General features: G+C 39.2%; 1 protein-coding gene across 2 annotated transcripts in view; it reads right to left on the reverse strand.

Annotated features, from left to right (window-relative positions):
* Positions 1-17,604, reverse strand: part of SLIT3 (slit guidance ligand 3) — a 405,171-nt gene that overhangs the window by 123,718 nt on the left and 263,849 nt on the right. For both annotated transcript variants that reach the window (XM_053376507.1, XM_053376506.1), the window contains exons 12-14: positions 14,711-14,782; positions 7,373-7,516; positions 3,520-3,683 (exon numbers count right to left, since the gene is read on the reverse strand). In XM_053376507.1, coding sequence (XP_053232482.1) covers positions 3,520-3,683; positions 7,373-7,516; positions 14,711-14,782 — 380 coding nt within the window. The remainder of the gene's footprint in view (positions 1-3,519; positions 3,684-7,372; positions 7,517-14,710; positions 14,783-17,604) is intronic.

Consider the following 17,604-nt stretch of genomic DNA (forward strand, 5'->3'; position numbering starts at 1 on the left):
CAGTGAATGGAAGAGCAAGGAGGGAAATTTGCCCAAATTTCTGCTTCTTCCCCCAACCCCCTCTACTATCCTCCTTCTGTTTTCCCCAACCCTATGGAACACTTTTTTTTGGGGGGGGGAGAGCAGAGGAAGCTCTAAAAGGAAGGTGAAAAACAGCAAAATTAATTGGATACATAAAACTTGAAGTAAATTTAATGTTTTGCAAGCAGAACGCTAACTTATTTATATAATTAATATTCTCTACATAAATATGATTTAGATGCCATAACATTTACTGTATTGACAAAGGGCAGTTTATGAATGAAGGCTTATTGAGGAAAAGAAGGGTAGATGTCATCTTTCCTCACAAAGAAACTAGTGTCTTCTGCCATCTGCTCTTAGTTGTGGTTCGAGGACCCGACCCCCGCAATGTGAAATGAATACGCAAGGACACGTGATATAAGGTTAATGGGCAAGAAAAGGCCACAACTTTATTGATTACAGCAGTGAAAAGGTATTGGCTTAGGCATTGGATGTCTAAAACAAGGGGGTTTATTCACCAGTAGGTAGAGCCTGTTGATGCTAATCCAACTATAGGCTCTCCCCTGATGTCACCGAGGGTCGTGCCATGGCCTCCCGCCAAGCAGGCATCGGACAGAGTACACGACCGCCAGATTCCTTTAACAGAATACCCAAAAATTGAAGGCATAGGCGATGGCCACACCTAGCCCTTCGACACACCACAACACATTATTCCAATGCCTAACCTACCCACCAATACCACAAAAGTTGTGACGATTGCTACGAGGTAGGCGAAAAAACCAAAAAGCCTAATGCCAAATGGAAAAATTCCTACCAGGCCCCCTGGACAACCAGGGCGACCAACCTAAGGTCTATAGCAAGGCCAATGAACTAAGACCCTGAGCTAAAAAGGGAGTGGAGGGTGGGTGACTCGCGACGAGACGACGGAGAAGAATGAGGCCGAGGAGAGGCTGGCGCCGCAGCAAAAGGCTGCTGTAAACGCCCCCTCGGAGGCACCTGGTTGGGTGCCTGCCGAGGGGCGTGGGTGCCAGCCAGGTGAGAGGAGGAGGCAGGGGGCTAACGCCCCCTGCTAGAGGCGGAGCTCGGGCTCCTGCCCACAATCACTCCCCTCTCTTCCAGGGAGGAGACTCTTTGTCAGAAGTGCAATTCATCATAATCCTTTTTTCAGGAGGAAAAGGTAGCAGTACTCATTTTTATGTGAAGGTACTGCAACATATTCCATCAATGACAGCCATTTTTTCTTCTCAGTCTAGTTAATGATTTTCTGCCACATAAAAATCTACCTATACTTGATGCTCTGAAAGAGGTGGCATATTATACCACTGCTACACATTTAAATCATTTATGTGTAAAGAACATGAGGAAGTAGATAACTAACTTTTACTCAGAGTAGACCCACTGAATTAATGAACAGCACTAAGTTGGGTTCATTAATTAAAATCGGTCTGCTCTGAGGAAAACTTAGCTGTATACCATCCTTACAATGTGAGTAACTAGAATATTACAAAACGGCCCTCTGCACATGCCTAAAAGATGAAACACAGACTAACAGTAATCATTGATTGAGACTTGAAAAAATCCCAATCTGTAATACTCTGAATCAACTGCAGAGCTCTAGACACGAGGTGTGTTAAAATGATCAAACATTGCAATAAATTCTTAATATTTCTTTCAATTACATTGTTTTTTGAATGTTTACAATCTTAAAGGCCAGCTCGACTAACAATTTATTTTATTTATTACAACCATTTGTATATTGCTCAATCAGAATAGTCTCTAAGCGGCTGTCATATAGACATACACTTATTGTATGGCTTCCATAAGAGTTAACCGTTGCTTTTCTTCCTGAATACTTCATCCTTCCATTCAGCCACAATTTTGCAACACAAAGGGACATCAATTGAACATCAAACACTATTAAAACACCATACTTTTAATTCAGGTTGCCTAGTTGTTTATATTATGATGCCAATGTGGCACAGTTCTCATGGGCAACTAGTGGAGATGCTTTTTGCCATTCTCAGTTCTGAATGCTGCTATTGCCTTTAACATTTTGTGAACCTAAGATGGCATAAATTGAGACCTATCAAGCTGAACAAAGCTCACCATCCCTGAGTTTTGGCCTGACATGAAGACCAGCTGGACAGCTAACCTGGGGAGTTGCCCAGTGGAGCTGAAGGGCAACATACTCTGCCATTGGCCAAATCATCATAGTAATAATAAGACCAACCTGGCTAAATATATCCACTAAAGAAGGAACAGCTGCAGGGAGGCTGTTTTCCCCACTCCTGGGAGGGAAAAAACCACTCAGTTCCAGCTGCTAGCTGTTCAGTGATCACAGAAGCAAATAGAAAGGACCCTCTGTCCCCATTCACTGTCCTAAAGAACAAGAGCTACCAACTACTATTCAAGCAAGAACACCAGAGATGGAAGATTAGCTTGGTCCAAATTGGATATAAATTCTTGTAGTTCGCTACTATGTTCTGGCCTTGAAGAACTTATCTCCTTAGTCAACTTTTTCCCTCTACTGCCCTTAAATGTGTGCCTTATCGTTTTAGTTTGTAAGTCAGGTGGTGGGACCTCTCACTCTCTTGTTTATTTGACTCTCTTTGGGAGACAATAATAGTCTTAAAAGCATTATAAAAAGAAAGAGGCTTTACTGATCTTCTGGTGAACTGCCACTTATGGCCAGTAGGTTGAATTTGGCAAGTAGGTCGCACAAGTTACACAGACCTGTGTGGTGCATCCATCTTCCTTTCTTCCTTCCATTCATGTTAAGCCACTGTTTTACAGTTCATCCATAGAGCATAAAACTTGCAAGACATTTTTTTAAAAAAGACTCTCCCCTCCCAATCATCTCATCAGTATTATCTCTTTGATTTTATTCTTCAGATGTTGGGTACTCCCCACTCTTGCCCAGGAGCACTTCTAGCCAATTTATTTATTTACTTACTTAAAAGAGGCCTCTGCAACTATCTCCACATCTACTACCTCTAAAGAGATACTGACTGCACCATTGTTACTGAAAAGTCACCTGAGGGGGTTTGTCAAAATAGTTAAAACAAAGCATGCTTTCATTGACTGGCAAAATAAGTCCTCATGACAAACCCTTTATTCAGTTAGTGAGATCTTTTCTTATGAATGAAACATTTGAATTCTTTCATTTCTTAAAGAAGAAGTCATATGACATATTCGGCCACTTGTACCTTATCTCTTTTAGAGGCAGTATACAGTCCTGCATTCTTTTAAAATTACATCCTATCTTTGTACCTATATAAATATATAAACCACAAGGCAAGCTAAATGGTTGCCTCTCTTTTAATGCATAAGGTAAATAGGTTTTCTGGAGGACTAATCCAATTCTCCAAATTTAATTTCAGAAAGATGCTACATAATATCCATTATAGCAAACACTGTCCTACAGATTTGATTAGTGGGCTCTCTGGACCTGCTTATTTCTGAACTGAAAGTGCAGTACAGCCTGGATAAATGAATTACCTGAGCAACGGAACTTCTTGCTCTTGATCTGGCTGATTCGTTTGTTGGCAAGGCGACGTGGGCTGCTGCATCGAGCGCCGCTGGTTTCTATTGGATTATCCTGCAGGTAATCAGCCAGCCACTTCAAATGGCAGTCGCACACAAATGGATTCTGAGCTAAATGCCTGCAAGAGGGATGGGATGTTTAACCAGAAGTGACCTGTGACATTGTACTCCATCATTGTTTCTTACAAACATAAAACTGAAGAATAGAGTAATTGAATCAGCTTCCAATACACCAGGCCTGGCGGAAGCCACATGGAGCTGCACTTGAATGGAAGAAATTCTGTGAACCATCTTATTTTTTAGCCCATTAAGTCTGCAGCGAGCCTTTTCAAGAAGGAAACAAAAATTAATATAGCAAAGCTTGCCTTTAAAGGGCACAGACCTTCTGTCTACAAAAGGCACTGTTTTCATGCCACAATACACTGCAGTTGAATGCATCTTTTTAGAAATACACGGATTAAAATAATTCTTATCACAAAACTAAAGCATTGCAGACAACAAATTGCATGTTTGTAAACAGTAAGCAGTCTACAAATGAACTTGAAATGTAAATGTGCTGGTCAGAGCTGCTAAATCCTTATGTAAAATAGATTTACTCCTGAGCATCAATTAAAAATTGATCCTGAACAAAATTGATCCTGAAACTAGAACCCAACTAATATAACAACAAAAGTGTAGGTAAAATATAACAAGTCAATATTTATTAGAAACTTGAATTGAGTAAGTGGGAAAACATGTCGTGCCACTTGGATTCAATTTCTAATAAGCAAATAGCAAAGAATAAAAATAAAAGAAAGGGACTGGCCCTGCCCCACCATAAAATTTCCTCAAAGGGTTAGGCCAGACTTCCTCAACTTCGGCCCTCCAGATGTTTTCAGACTACAATTCCCATCATCCCTGACCACTGGTCCTGCTAGCTAGGGATCATGGGAGTTGTAGGCCAAAAACATATGGAGGGCCGAGGTTAAAGAAGCCTGGGTTAGGCACTTTTGATACAGGTTAAAGTCACCTCAGCTAATTATGTATGACAACACTAACTAATCTTCCTTACTTTAGATTATTTTTCTATTTTTCAATATGTTTGAATCTTTTTATTATAGTGGTACCTCAGGTTAAGTACTTAATTCGTTCCGGAGGTCCGTTCTTAACCTGAAACTGTTCTTAACCTGAAGCACCACTTTAGCTAATGGGGTCTCCCACTGCTGCCGCACCGCCGGAGCACGATTTCTGTTCTCATCCTGATGCAAAGTACTTAACCCGAGGTACTATTTCTGGGTTAGCGGAGTCTGTAACCTGAAGCATATGTAACCTGAAGCATATGTAACCCAAGGTACCACTGTATATGCAAACCAGTAAAATAAAAAGATATAAATTTATTTAGGGAAGAATCAAAGAGGCATTAAAAAAACAAAAACAAGCCAGTGCTGTTTTACAGGCCATTTATCCAACAAACAACCTATTAATGTGCTCCAGATCTTCACCTGGATTAACTTGTATTGTGTGGTATGTCTGATTCCAAAGGGCAAAAAGGTCACGAGTCAATGTGGCAAGCTGCTACACATAAATGACTCATTGCACAAAGCAGCCAGTGTGATGTAGTGGTTAAGAGCGATAGACTCGTAATCTGGGGAACCAGGTTCGCGTCTCCGCTCCTCCACCTGCAGCTGCTGGGTGACCTTGGGCCAGTCACACTTCTTTGAAGTCTCTCAGCCCCACTCACCTCACAGAGTGTTTGTTGTGGGGGAGGAAGGGAAAGGAGAATGTTATCCGCTTTGAGACTCCTTCGGGTAGTGATAAAGTGGGATATCAAATCCAAACTCTTCTTCCATTTTAAGAAAGGTCCAAGTGGTTTCCTGATCAATTTTTTGTAAAGAGGCCTCTGATTAGCTGTGGTCACTGAAGACTTACACTGTATTAATTTCAAGAGTTTAAATTGGTGAGGAAACCAAAAAAGTTTCTGATGGTGCCAAGCAGCTTAGCTTATTCAAAATAAAAGAATTCTCTCACACATGTGATAAATGGCTATCCAAGAAACTGTCAAAAATTGTATATACAACTTATCTAATAAAAATAAAACAATTTTGACTCCTCTTAAGCCTTACAACATGATACCATCATTCACTATAAGAAAGAAAACAAAAATAGATCAAATTGATATTTTTTTTGGGAGGGGGGAACCTCCCATATTTTAACAGCAACTAAATCACCAAAAAGGGATAATATGTAATGTATAATGGGCAAATGTGGGAATACAATTTAAATATAAAGATTTTTAGTAGGGACTTATACTGAATATTCTAGTTGTGCAAAGCCATTGAACAATTGTTCCCAACAGAATGTAATACAAGGCCAAGACAAGTGCCAAAAAATCAAATACAGTGGTACCTCAGGTTACAAACACCTTGGGTTACAAACACTTCGGGTTACAGACTCCGCTAACCCGGAAGCAGTACCTTGGGTTAAGAACTTTACCTCAGGATGAGAACAGAAATTGCGCGGCGGCAGCGCAGCAGGCCTCATTAGCTAAAGTGGTACCTCAGGTTAAGAACGGTTTCAGGTTAAGAATGGACCTCCAGAACGAATTAAGTTCGTAACCAGAGGTACCACTGTATGTAGGTTGAATTTTGGTTCCTTATTTTGAAACCACCTTTTAATTAGACAATGACTAACATGTTTAGCAGTGGAACTGCAGTAGTGAAATTGGGACACAAAACACTGGTTAGGTGGATTTCCCACTCTATGCACCTATCCCATCTTTGGTTTCTAGCCTAAATATCTACTTATAATATCCAATTTGTTTGGCGTCTATTCATATTAGCAACTGCGTAAAATGAACACAATAAACATACAATATACGAAGATATAATATTGTGAATGGAGTGGGTTGAGGTACAGCAGCAACACAGGCTAGCTGAGCTATCTACCTGCCAGGTATAGTAGTAACCTGGAAAAAGGCAAGGCCCAACAGGAGAGCCAGCCATGACATGTCGTCAGCAGCAGCAGCAGCAGCAGTAGCAAAGTCAATACTATGGAGAAGTCTCTACTGTCACTAGCAATGTATATAAGGGTCACTGTGAACAGCAAACATTCTCTCTCATGCTGTGTTGCAATGAGTGAGTTGTATGACTTAATTCTGACTGTGTCAAAATTCTAATTCTCGCAGCAGGCCAATACCTCTGAGCAGCACAAATCTCAACTACCATGGGGTAACACAAATCTCTACTACCAATGAAGCTGCAGGCGCTGCTGCTGCCACTTGCAGCTATATCTATTCTCGTGTTTTCTTATTATCTTGAATCAGTAAGGAAGGCAAAATATAATATTCTTACCTCTTTAAAAATTTAAAAATTTTGGAAAATTAAATGTTTTAAAATACTGCCAATTTTCCTCTCCCAGCCTTTTATCTATTTTCTTCCCTTTTCCTGTACCTTTCATTCTCTTTTCTATCTGCTCTGTCCATAACACTTTTCTTCCATCTTTTTGTCTGCTTCTTTATTTCTCAACCTCTCAACACTTCAACTGCCCACACCCCTGCGGGTTGGAGCCTTTAGCGCTCTGGCAGGCATAGTGTTACTCAGAACTAAGGAATGGTACAGGATCACAAGATTATGCCATGTCCTCCATATCTGAAAACATTGAGTGTTTGGGATGGATAGTTTTAATGTATTTATGTGTAGCTGTTCGTTTGTTTGTAAATCACTTTGGGTTGCCTTGGGCAAGATAAAGTGACTAACCAATTTCTTCTTCATCATCATCATCATCATCATCATCACCATCATCATCAAAAACAACATTATTGGATACTCACAGAGTTTGAATTGTTTGGAGAGGGACAAAAAGTCCTTTACTGATAGTCTGCAGCTTATTATCATAGAGAGACAGCAAATTGAGATTATGTAAATCTTGAAAGGTGTTTACTCTCAGGCAGTTGATCTTATTGGCATTCAGAAGCCTGTAAACAAAACAAAAAAATAGTTTTAAAATACAAATATTACTGAGGACTAAACAAAGCTTTTCTGAGCAAGCAATAGAAAAGAATGGTATTAGAAGTGATGCACTGTGGTATATAGGTTTCTCAGGTTACCTCGGCTGCAGTCAAAATAGAATACATGTAAATAGTAGAATATAAAGCATCCCTTAAAAACAACCAACCAACCAACCAACCAACCAACCAACAAACAAACCATTCTGTCTTGCAAGGAGTTGTGTATTAACAAGTTTAACATGCTACATTAAGTTTCTTAATGTGACAGGCACATACCACAATATTTCATTTAACCTGCTGGAGTTGTCTAGTTATTTCATAGAACTGGGACTATCCCTCTGAGGGCCTTTCCACACATCACTTATGATGGTATAGTTTTAAAAAGTGAATTTGGAGCTGAATGTCTGCACCTGTTATTAGAGAGTGAGAATCCCATGTTAATTGTGTGTAATAAGCAAATTGAGAAAGATTTTGTGGCTTTGGTCACACCCCTTATGTAGCCTTGTGTTCTTTGAAGCAGTAAATGTCAGAGTTATGAGCTTACACAGAGGGAATATAATGCCCAGTGTTCTGGAATTTAAACTTATGGGAGTATAACAGATTAGAAGCGGTTAGAAGAGAGAAACTACTTGTGTTTGTCTAAGCTACAGCTTATTCCTGAACTTCCATCACTATCAGCCATATCTGAATAACTCACAAAGTGATAGCTCAAAAGGGAAGTGCTATGAAGCAGTTGTTTCCAAAAGAACGCCTATCAACTGTTACCTGCTTATGTATAAATATTATCCATCTCACAATGAATATGCACAACAGTACTATATCACAATACTAAAATTCATCTCAAAAGAAAAAGAAAAAAGTCATAATTTGCCAAAGTGCTACGCTTTTCAACTAAGCCCTTTTTAAGAATGTGTACTGAAGTGGCAAGCAAATAGATTAGATTATCAACAACCCTTGTGCACAATTAATATTCTCATAACTGATGTAGTAACATGAATACAATTTCAAGTGTTTAAAGAATAACCTGAGCTTCCAAAACAGAATGATAGAAAATAATTGGTTTGAAGAAGAAAAGAAAGACATTACTGTAGCATTTGCCCTCACCAACATTTTAATTTTCTGATCAGAGAAGACAAGCAAGCAAACTATCAGAGAATAACTAGAAGTACAACCTCACAGCCTTACTAAAGAAAATACAGGTTTCTGTCATTATCAGATAAGCTAGAAATCATTTTAAGTACAGTACACTAATAACCAGAAAGAATTGTGAAAAGAAATTTAGACAAAGACCCCTCTTTTCTCTTGCCTGCATTTTTTATCATAGCATCATTAACAATTCTTATAAAATTAACACAAACAACAAAAATGGATAAAACTAAATGGGGAAAAGCGCAGTAGCAGAATTCAAACTACGTACTATGGGGTAGAATATAGGTACTGGGGGTCTGAAGAAATCCAGGTTCTAACCTGACTCAGTCACTATTCCTCAGTCTATTCTTCATATGGCTATTGTGTCCCTCTGTGGTATCAATTTCTTTAACTATCTTATACTAGTGCCTTGTTTACAAAGGTACTCTTAGTACTGGAGTCTTGCATATCAGACTATTTTTTTTACAATGGCTGTCATACTATTTGTATATCACAGGTGTTAACAGCAGTTGAGAGTCCACCTACCACTAAGTGCTACAGCAGTTGCTAGCAGTAATTACAGGTTCCGTAGTGCACTGGGAAGTGTTTATATATTATTCAGGTACTAGCAATTACATATATAACAAATCACCTTGAATATGAAGGCAGAAAAAGTTCAACCTAAGGAGCTATGTTAGTTCATGGAAATAAATTGCTTGACTCTGATATACCAATAATAGTTTGGAAGAACTGCTGGTTTTATATTACTAGGCATTGCGAGGAAGTATTCACAGTGAATATCTTTCTTACTGTTGGTCTATTATCAATGGTAATCTTATTACTGTGTGTCATGCAAAGCTAAATTCTCCATATGTTCTCCTCTGATGCATCAGCTCCCACACTGATTCATAGAACTCCAAACCTGCCATAACAAGTGGAGACACTGGGGATCAAAAGTTGCCTCTGCCTCCTGGGTCAGTGAGAGAGTCTACTCAGGCAATGCCACTCATGGGGGCAAGGTATCTAATCCCACAGCATTTTAAAAAATAATAAATAAAAGAAACACATCAATCGGGTTTTGTAAATAAATTGCAGTGCCAAAGCAGAAAGACCTTTAAAGAATAGTCAAAATAAATTACTTCTTCACACACTGCATAGTTAAACTACCACAAGATGTTGCAATAAGTATTTCCAGTACCGGAAACATTAAGCCTCTGAATGCTGGTTTTTGGGGAATGTGAGTGGGTACACTCATGTACTGATTGTGTGCTTCCTGTAGGCACTGTGAGAAGAGGATGCTAGACTAGATGGGTTTTTGGTCAGGTACAGAGGTGCTCTTCCTATGTTATTAAGATGGTAGTGTCACGGACTGGCTGGACACAGAGGAATGGTGGGCACTAGCTAGTGAACCCCCAAGGCTCAGAACCTGGGGATTGTTGGCGAGATAACAATGAGTGGTCAGAGGGAGAACCCTGGGAAGAGTAGCTGCCGGAAGCAGAAGAGGTAACAGGGTTTAGTGAGCATGGAGAGCCTGTGGCAGAGAGAACACCAGAATCCAAGGCGGAAGCAGGAGAGGAGGGAGCCCAAGAGGCAGAGATGAGTCAGGCTGGTGAAGAAGCCAGGGTACCTCCCCCTCCTGCTGTGCCAAGTTCCCCTCCCTCCCCCCTGATGCCCCAGGACCAGATAAGGTATAAAAAGGGATGAGCAGAGACAAGTGTGTCTTTGTTGTCTCAGATTGTGTCAGGGCTAGAGTTAGATGCAGGTCAGCACGAAAGTAATAAGTCACCGATGCCAGTGAACTATTTCTTCAAGTAAACTAAAGTACAGTTCTGGCCTAGTGGTCTCAGCAACCCTGCCTGGTAGTTCTTGCCCTGATGACACAGTTGTGAGGACTGAAGGTCTCTGTTTTCCCACCCCTGTCTAAGGCTCCTCCTTTCCAGTGCTATTCCCATGCAGTCTCACACTGCATCTGTGAACAACTAATCTCTGTTCTGCTTTCTTCATTTTTGTGTGCGTTCTTGGAGACCAGCGGGGAAGGAAGCTGGTCGCAGCAGGAGGGAGAGACTCTCTTGATTCTTCAGCAGCCTCTTGACTCCCCTCCTTTCCAGCCTCTACTTCAGTCTCAAAGTCTGGACTGCACTGTGTCACAAACTCTTCCTGCTCACTAAACCCTCTTGCTCTTCCAGCTTCCGACACCTCCTCTCCCAGTCTTCTCTCTCTGACCACTCACCAACATCCCACCACCAATCCCCTGACTCTGAGACTTCTTCCCATGGGGGTTTAGCTGGGGTTTCCCAGCTGGCGCCTCTCACCACTCCTCTGCATCCAATCAGTCCATGGCAGATTGCTTGGGAAGGACCCAGGATGAAGGAGATTTAGGCAGCTGTGGGAAGGAGGGGACTGTCAGTCTCCACAACTACCTCATTGGGGCAAGATCTACTGAGAAGAGTTGTTGTGCTAATTAGATCTGGCACTGCTCAGCAGACTTACTCTGTGTGATTTATTTCTGGCACCCATTCCTGACAGGTACCTATTAATTCTTTCAAACTATAGATCAGGGGTAGGCAACCTAAGGCCCGTGGCCAGATGCGGCCCAACTGCCTTCTCAATCTGGCCTGCGGATGGTCTGGGAATCAGCGTGTTTTTACATGAGTAGAATGTGTCCTTTTATTTAAAATGCATCTCTGGATTATTTGTGGGGCCTGCCTGGTGTTTTTACATGAGTAGAATGTGTCCTTTTATTTAAAATGCATCTCTGGGTTATTTGTGGGGCCTGCCTGGTGTTTTTACATGAGTAGAATGTGTGCTTTTATTTAAAACGCATCTCTGGGTTATTTGTGGGGCATAGGAATTGTTTCATTTTTTTCTTTCCAAAATATAGTCCAGCCCACCACATGGTCTGAGGGACGGTGGACCGGCTCACGGCCGAAAAAGGTTGCTGACCCCTGCTATAGATACTAAAAACTGACAGTTCCCTACCCGTCACAGGGTTATCTGAAACATGCTAGGAAAGTCCAGCACAGTGAGGCAGTGTCGCACTGTCACCCTGCTGGCAGCGGTGCCACGCTCACATACAAGGATGGTGTGGGGAGGAGAAGGGTGACAAAGAGACTGGAGCTGCATGGGTGCACTGGAACAACCATGCTCCTACTAGTGCACCCAGCCTGTCTGCCCTACAGTAAGCAGCAGCTGCACGATCAGAGGGCAAAGGCATGGCACCATCCCACCACACTGGCTGCTCCTGAATCATGTTTACCACAAATACAAATGCAACAGTCCAAAACTGGATTTATTTTTTAGAATACTTAATAGTTTAGAAGACAAATTCCAGAGAGAGTATTAGCAGTGTTTTTCACTGTAATTTTTCAAGGAATGAATAATAGCGTACAAAAATCTTGAAATTCAATAAAAAATAAGATGCATAGTCCTTTATAGAAACCTAGCAGGATATAAGAAAAACTGAATTACAATACTGAATTGCACATCCTTTTCTTTCCTGGTACAAACCTTACTTGAAAGAGCCTTCACCTTTTCTTAACAATTACTACTTTCATATGCTACAAAGCTTCTGATAAACCTCAGAAATTATACTGGCTACTTGGATCTCTCATTAGACTTTTCTTACCCTTTTGTCTCCAGGCTAATAAGGAAAAAAAAATCTAATCTACAGCCTTCTAAACGCTAAATTAGATCTAATGAGAGGGCACTTTCCCAACTGTTCAACAGCAGGTTTCAAACCAAGGCAAGCTTTTTATGGTTCAGACATCCAGGGATGATGACAACACATTAAAGACAGTTTAAAAGTCAAATTCAAATTATTTAAATAACTTGAAATATATATATACCACAAAATGAAAACATTCAAATCCTACTCCAAGAGGAAAGTTTTTGCAATTGCTATTATTAGGCTGGTATCATCAGATTAGGCTAGAGAAGGCTCCCCTCCCCCCATTCTTAGTTCTTATACTAAAGTAAGAAACACATTACAAAATAAAACAGAGTTGAAACAACATCCTCATCTTTTGCAATCAGAAGCATGTCACATTTCTTATAAAAGACTCTGTCCGCTCCTTTTCTACTGAACACACACGTTAAGCCTGAAGCGTCCGGCCAGTTGGTAACAACCATTTGGCCACTAATGCTAAACCATTCTGGCATTTCAGAACCTAACCAGTTTAGTATATATCTATATTTATATCTATGTCCTTAGAGCAGCTCCCTTCAAGTAAAACAGCATGGTGGTTAGTATAACTTATATTTACCTTTATATCCTGCCAGAATAGTTTATGAGTCATATTTGCACTAGGCTCCGCAGTGGGAATGTCAGCATTTATTACTTATCCATTCACAATATTTGGAAAAAAAGTTGCTTCAAAGAATTAACAATATATACCTTGTCTACACATTAATCAAATTGGATGGATACCTAATGATACAATTTTTGTATATTTTTATATGTTACTTCTGCTATATATATATATATATATTATTTTATCAAAATAACAATATCTCACTACCCCCTAGCACCACTCAGTCTCATTATAACAATTTATAAAATTGCCATTTCATAAAAATAGAAATGAAAAACTATCAGCCAAAGGGACAGGATTTTCCACTTCATGCTAAATGCACTTCATGTCCGTCATCTATCACAGATAGTGTTCTTTTTTATCAAAAGCCAGCAGGATGCATAAATAGCAAGAGAGACTCATATATAATTAACTTATCACAACCAGAATACGGAGTTTACATGCCAGCAAAAACAATCCTAGCAAGACATCTACACCAGTCATAAGCCTAGAATAAATCTCTGTAACAAATGGGATGTTAGCACATTTAGAATAGCAACCAACTTTGCAACTGCTTCAAAAACTGTTATCTACAATTCTATAGCATTCTTTACTAGCCATACTTTGCTAACAGGAAACAAGAAGGAAGTTGTAGATGCAACCTGTACAGTTACCACCTGTTTCAAACAAAATGACAGCACACCATTTCAGTAAGAACCACAGCTTCCATGTGCTAACATTTGTAGATTGCAATGAAAATAAAAATATGACAAAAGAGGATTATTGGGCATTTGAAATGGTTATTGACTAGCTTGTGGGTACTCCTAGGTCTGGAGTTGTTACTGGAGGTCCACTGCTCTGCATGGATTTGGAGATATGCTGCGAAAGCTCTTCATGTCATTCCATCTCTGAGTGAAATCTGAAGTGCCTTAGCTACTCAACAGTAGTACCTTCCTCATTGAATATTCCTCCCTCTGATTTACAACCAACAACACCATTGTTCAGCTTTCACCACAAACTGAAAACCCATCTCTTTTTTATGCATTTGGAGAGGATTAGGGTTGAAATAATGGGCCACCTGGAATTGTTATAGGAAGCAGATTAAGTTACTGAGGTTGAGACGCATCTGATCAATTGAACAGTGTTGTCAAGCACTGGACTATGGAATTCTGGCCTCAAATAACACTTTCAAATAATCTTCACTTATCTCTTTTTCAACATTTTAAAGAAACAAAAGGACCTATTGCATGGAGTTTCTATGAAGATCATAAACCTGAAATGGTAAAGCAATGTCCCTCAAACTTTTCTATGCAGAAAAAACCAGCATTTTCCCTTTACTTTCTGACTGCTTATATTGCTATACTACTATGAAATAGCTCTCTATTAGTTATACTAGAATGTACTAGTGATGTTAACGCACAGCTCTTGGGAAAACTGCTAAACAAATTTTCTGTTCTCTCGCTGATTGCACTTGACTAGTAGTTAATGCTTTGTCCCAAAAGAGAATTTCAAGCTAGGACTTCAAGTTAGACATAAATTACTAATAAACTAAGACTACTTTGCCAATATAATTATGACATTTGAAATTCTGCTGGCTTCACATACCAGTCTTACCACATAGGAATAATGGGCTTCAATTAATTTTCAGTGCACAAAGTAACCAGCCTGCTTCTGCTAGCTGAAATTAGAGCAATAAATATCTATGAAGTTTTATAACAACAAAAGAAGTAAGGATAATACTCACAGCAACTGTAGAGACACGAGCCCATCAAAAAGACCCTTGGGAATCTCTGTGATCTTATTTCCATAGAGCACTCTGAAAAATACGAAGAGGCAAATTAAATAGTGCAAAGGTGCACTACTTACAACGAATCTTATGTTTAGCCACATTAATTTTTCTATCATTCTCCTCTTTATCAAGAGTTAGTTCAGTTAAACTGCTAGCTATCAATAAAATAAGACTTGCAGGTAAATTAAATGTTTGGAAAAACTTTTGAAAATTGAATAAAGGATTGTTACCTGCTTTATTTATGTCATAAAACATTTTCAAGATCGTGTTTGCTCTGCATCAATTTTTGGTTTATCATTTAGGCTTAGTGGGGTGGTTAAATGGGAGTGAAAATTTCATTTATGTATCTTAGCCTCTCTAGCCTATAAACATATATGAGAAAATAAAGTGACATCAATTTTTGAAAAGTTGAACAAATAAAACTAAAAAACTGTTTTGGGATCTAAAGTTATCATCAATTGCTCGGGGATACTGATGGATAAGGAAAGAGGATATTACCTCCAAGACTAAAGTGAATGCATAGGCAATCTTCCCATTTACAAACCAAAATTGGAGAGAACTTTCATATTTGCATTATGAGGCAGCGGCAACTTACTTATATTCAATGCAATCCTATGTATGTTTTATCATAAATAAATCACATTGTGCTAAATGGTGCTTACTCCCAAATAAACGTCCGGTATTGAAGAGCAAATAAGAATGTTACTGGGGAAAAGATTTGGGATTTGAATTCGAGGAAAGCAAGAAAAGAATTTGGAGACCTGCTGAAGAAATGTTTGCATTAGGATCTCAGAGCCTGTCCTGTTGAGATGACAATTCCTAAAGGAGACAGCACTGCTCTACTATATTTAGCATTGCACATGCCCATCACCAAACAATTGGCTGTCAACGCAGCTGAGTGTCACAACCCAGAAGCAAAAAGACCACTCACACCATAGTGTGATTTTCAAAATGGATTTTTGCGTATCTCGCAACCTTTTTCACTGTGTGCTGGGGGCAGTGAAAAATGGTAAGAAAAAGTATATGGTGGTTGCTTCACAAATGTTCCTTTTTCTTTCTTTTTGTTTTGCTGGATATCAATGCCCAATGTTTTGCTCTATCAGCATTTTCTAGTACATTTTGGCTCATTATTCAGGAGTAGTTTTAAACATTCTATTTAAGTGTTAGATTAGCATAATCTAAAGTCATCTATTTAGCTTTGAAAAAGGATCTGAAATACGTTACAAGTTCCAGAAGGAAATGCTAAGAGTAGTGGTAAAAGCTTAAGAGGCATGCATTGGCTTGTGCTAAGAAAAAGTTGAAGGAATGTTAGCTAACAACTGCTCTGGATATTAGATACCGTAAGGAACAAACATTATGTTTCTAGAATAATTGAAGAAATCCTAGCCAAATAATTCAAGGTAAAAATGATTACTGCAATGCTCTATCATCAGAACCATTCAACAACATCTTCCTTCATCTCTGGCATCCCCACAAAAAACGATAACACACCTTCACTCATTAGGTGATAATGTAGTTGTGAATGACATGCCAAAGGCTAACCACCATGATGTATTTGGATCAAAGCTAATCTATCTTTTAAAAATGAGTTGAATCAGAAGGGGAAACAATTTAACATCTTATACATATCTGAAATAAATTCTCTTGTCAGCCCAAATCTGAGAACTGGTTTGACACATCATGTGAAATGTCTCCAGACAGTCTGGAAAGGGCCTTCTTTGCTGTGGGACAGCCAAATTAAATGTGCAGAAAGCCTACTGGCACCCAGAAGTCTTAAACACAGTGTGCAAAAGATTGAGAGACCTTGGGGACAGTGATATATCATTTCAGTGAAACAGCTGTAACATATCCCAAGCTATAAATATAATGAAAGAAAGAAGAAACTGATGCTCATTTCAAATCCAATACTAATTCACTAAATACCCCACTGAATTAAATGAAATTTATTTTAGTTTTGTTAGCACATTCAGGGCTAGGAGAGAATTCACATAACACAAAGTCTCTTTAGCCCCTACTCTTGATCAACATTTGAAAAAAGCAAGCTAATCCTACATATTTCTTAAAGATAAAGAAACTCATTATAACAGGGCTTGTTCAAGAAGCAGTATAGATTAGCAAATAATTTTTAATGGTCATTGCTATTACAGAAAAACCCCTGTCCTGGAAATTTCAATATTACAATCAATTACTGCTGTTCAAACCATGAAAATGAGAGCAAAGCAGATTTTAGAGAACTGTTAAGTGTTGGATCATTAGACACATTTAGCAGTTGTAGTGAACAAGCTTCAAACTTGCCTATCAGATTAATAGACACAGTTCTGCACCATCATTCACAATTTTGTGATGGGTGGGTGTCTGGTTACAACCTACAGTGATGAGGACATCATGTATCATAAATTAAAAGAAGACATACAATAGTAAATAACAGGACAAGGAACCGTTTAAATGTAACTAAATAATGGAATAATTTTGGCTTGAATCCAAAGATCCTACTGTGCAACTCACATGGCAAAGTTTTCCCCTTCCAAGTCTGCAACTCTGGTTGCAGAAAAGCTGCTCTAGAAGGCTGTCCTCTGGCAACAAGTTTCAAGGAATAGAGATTAACTGTTGTTACTACCAACACTGTTTTTGACACTAAGTAAAAGAAATATACAAAGAGTATACTGGGTTTTTTAGAGGCCTAAATCTCTAACCTTCATAGGGTATTCATCTATAAAAGGCATCTACGAGTTGCATAAACAATGGCACCTTCAAGTCTGTCTGATCAATTTCCAATTTAAGAAAGATTAGGTTCTTCTCACAAGGTGACAATTGCACTGGGAAAAGGAAAGCATCACCAACCAATACTT

This window comes from Podarcis raffonei, chromosome 2 (genome assembly GCF_027172205.1).
Source record: "Podarcis raffonei isolate rPodRaf1 chromosome 2, rPodRaf1.pri, whole genome shotgun sequence".
NCBI classification, from domain to species: Eukaryota; Metazoa; Chordata; class Lepidosauria; order Squamata; family Lacertidae; genus Podarcis; species Podarcis raffonei.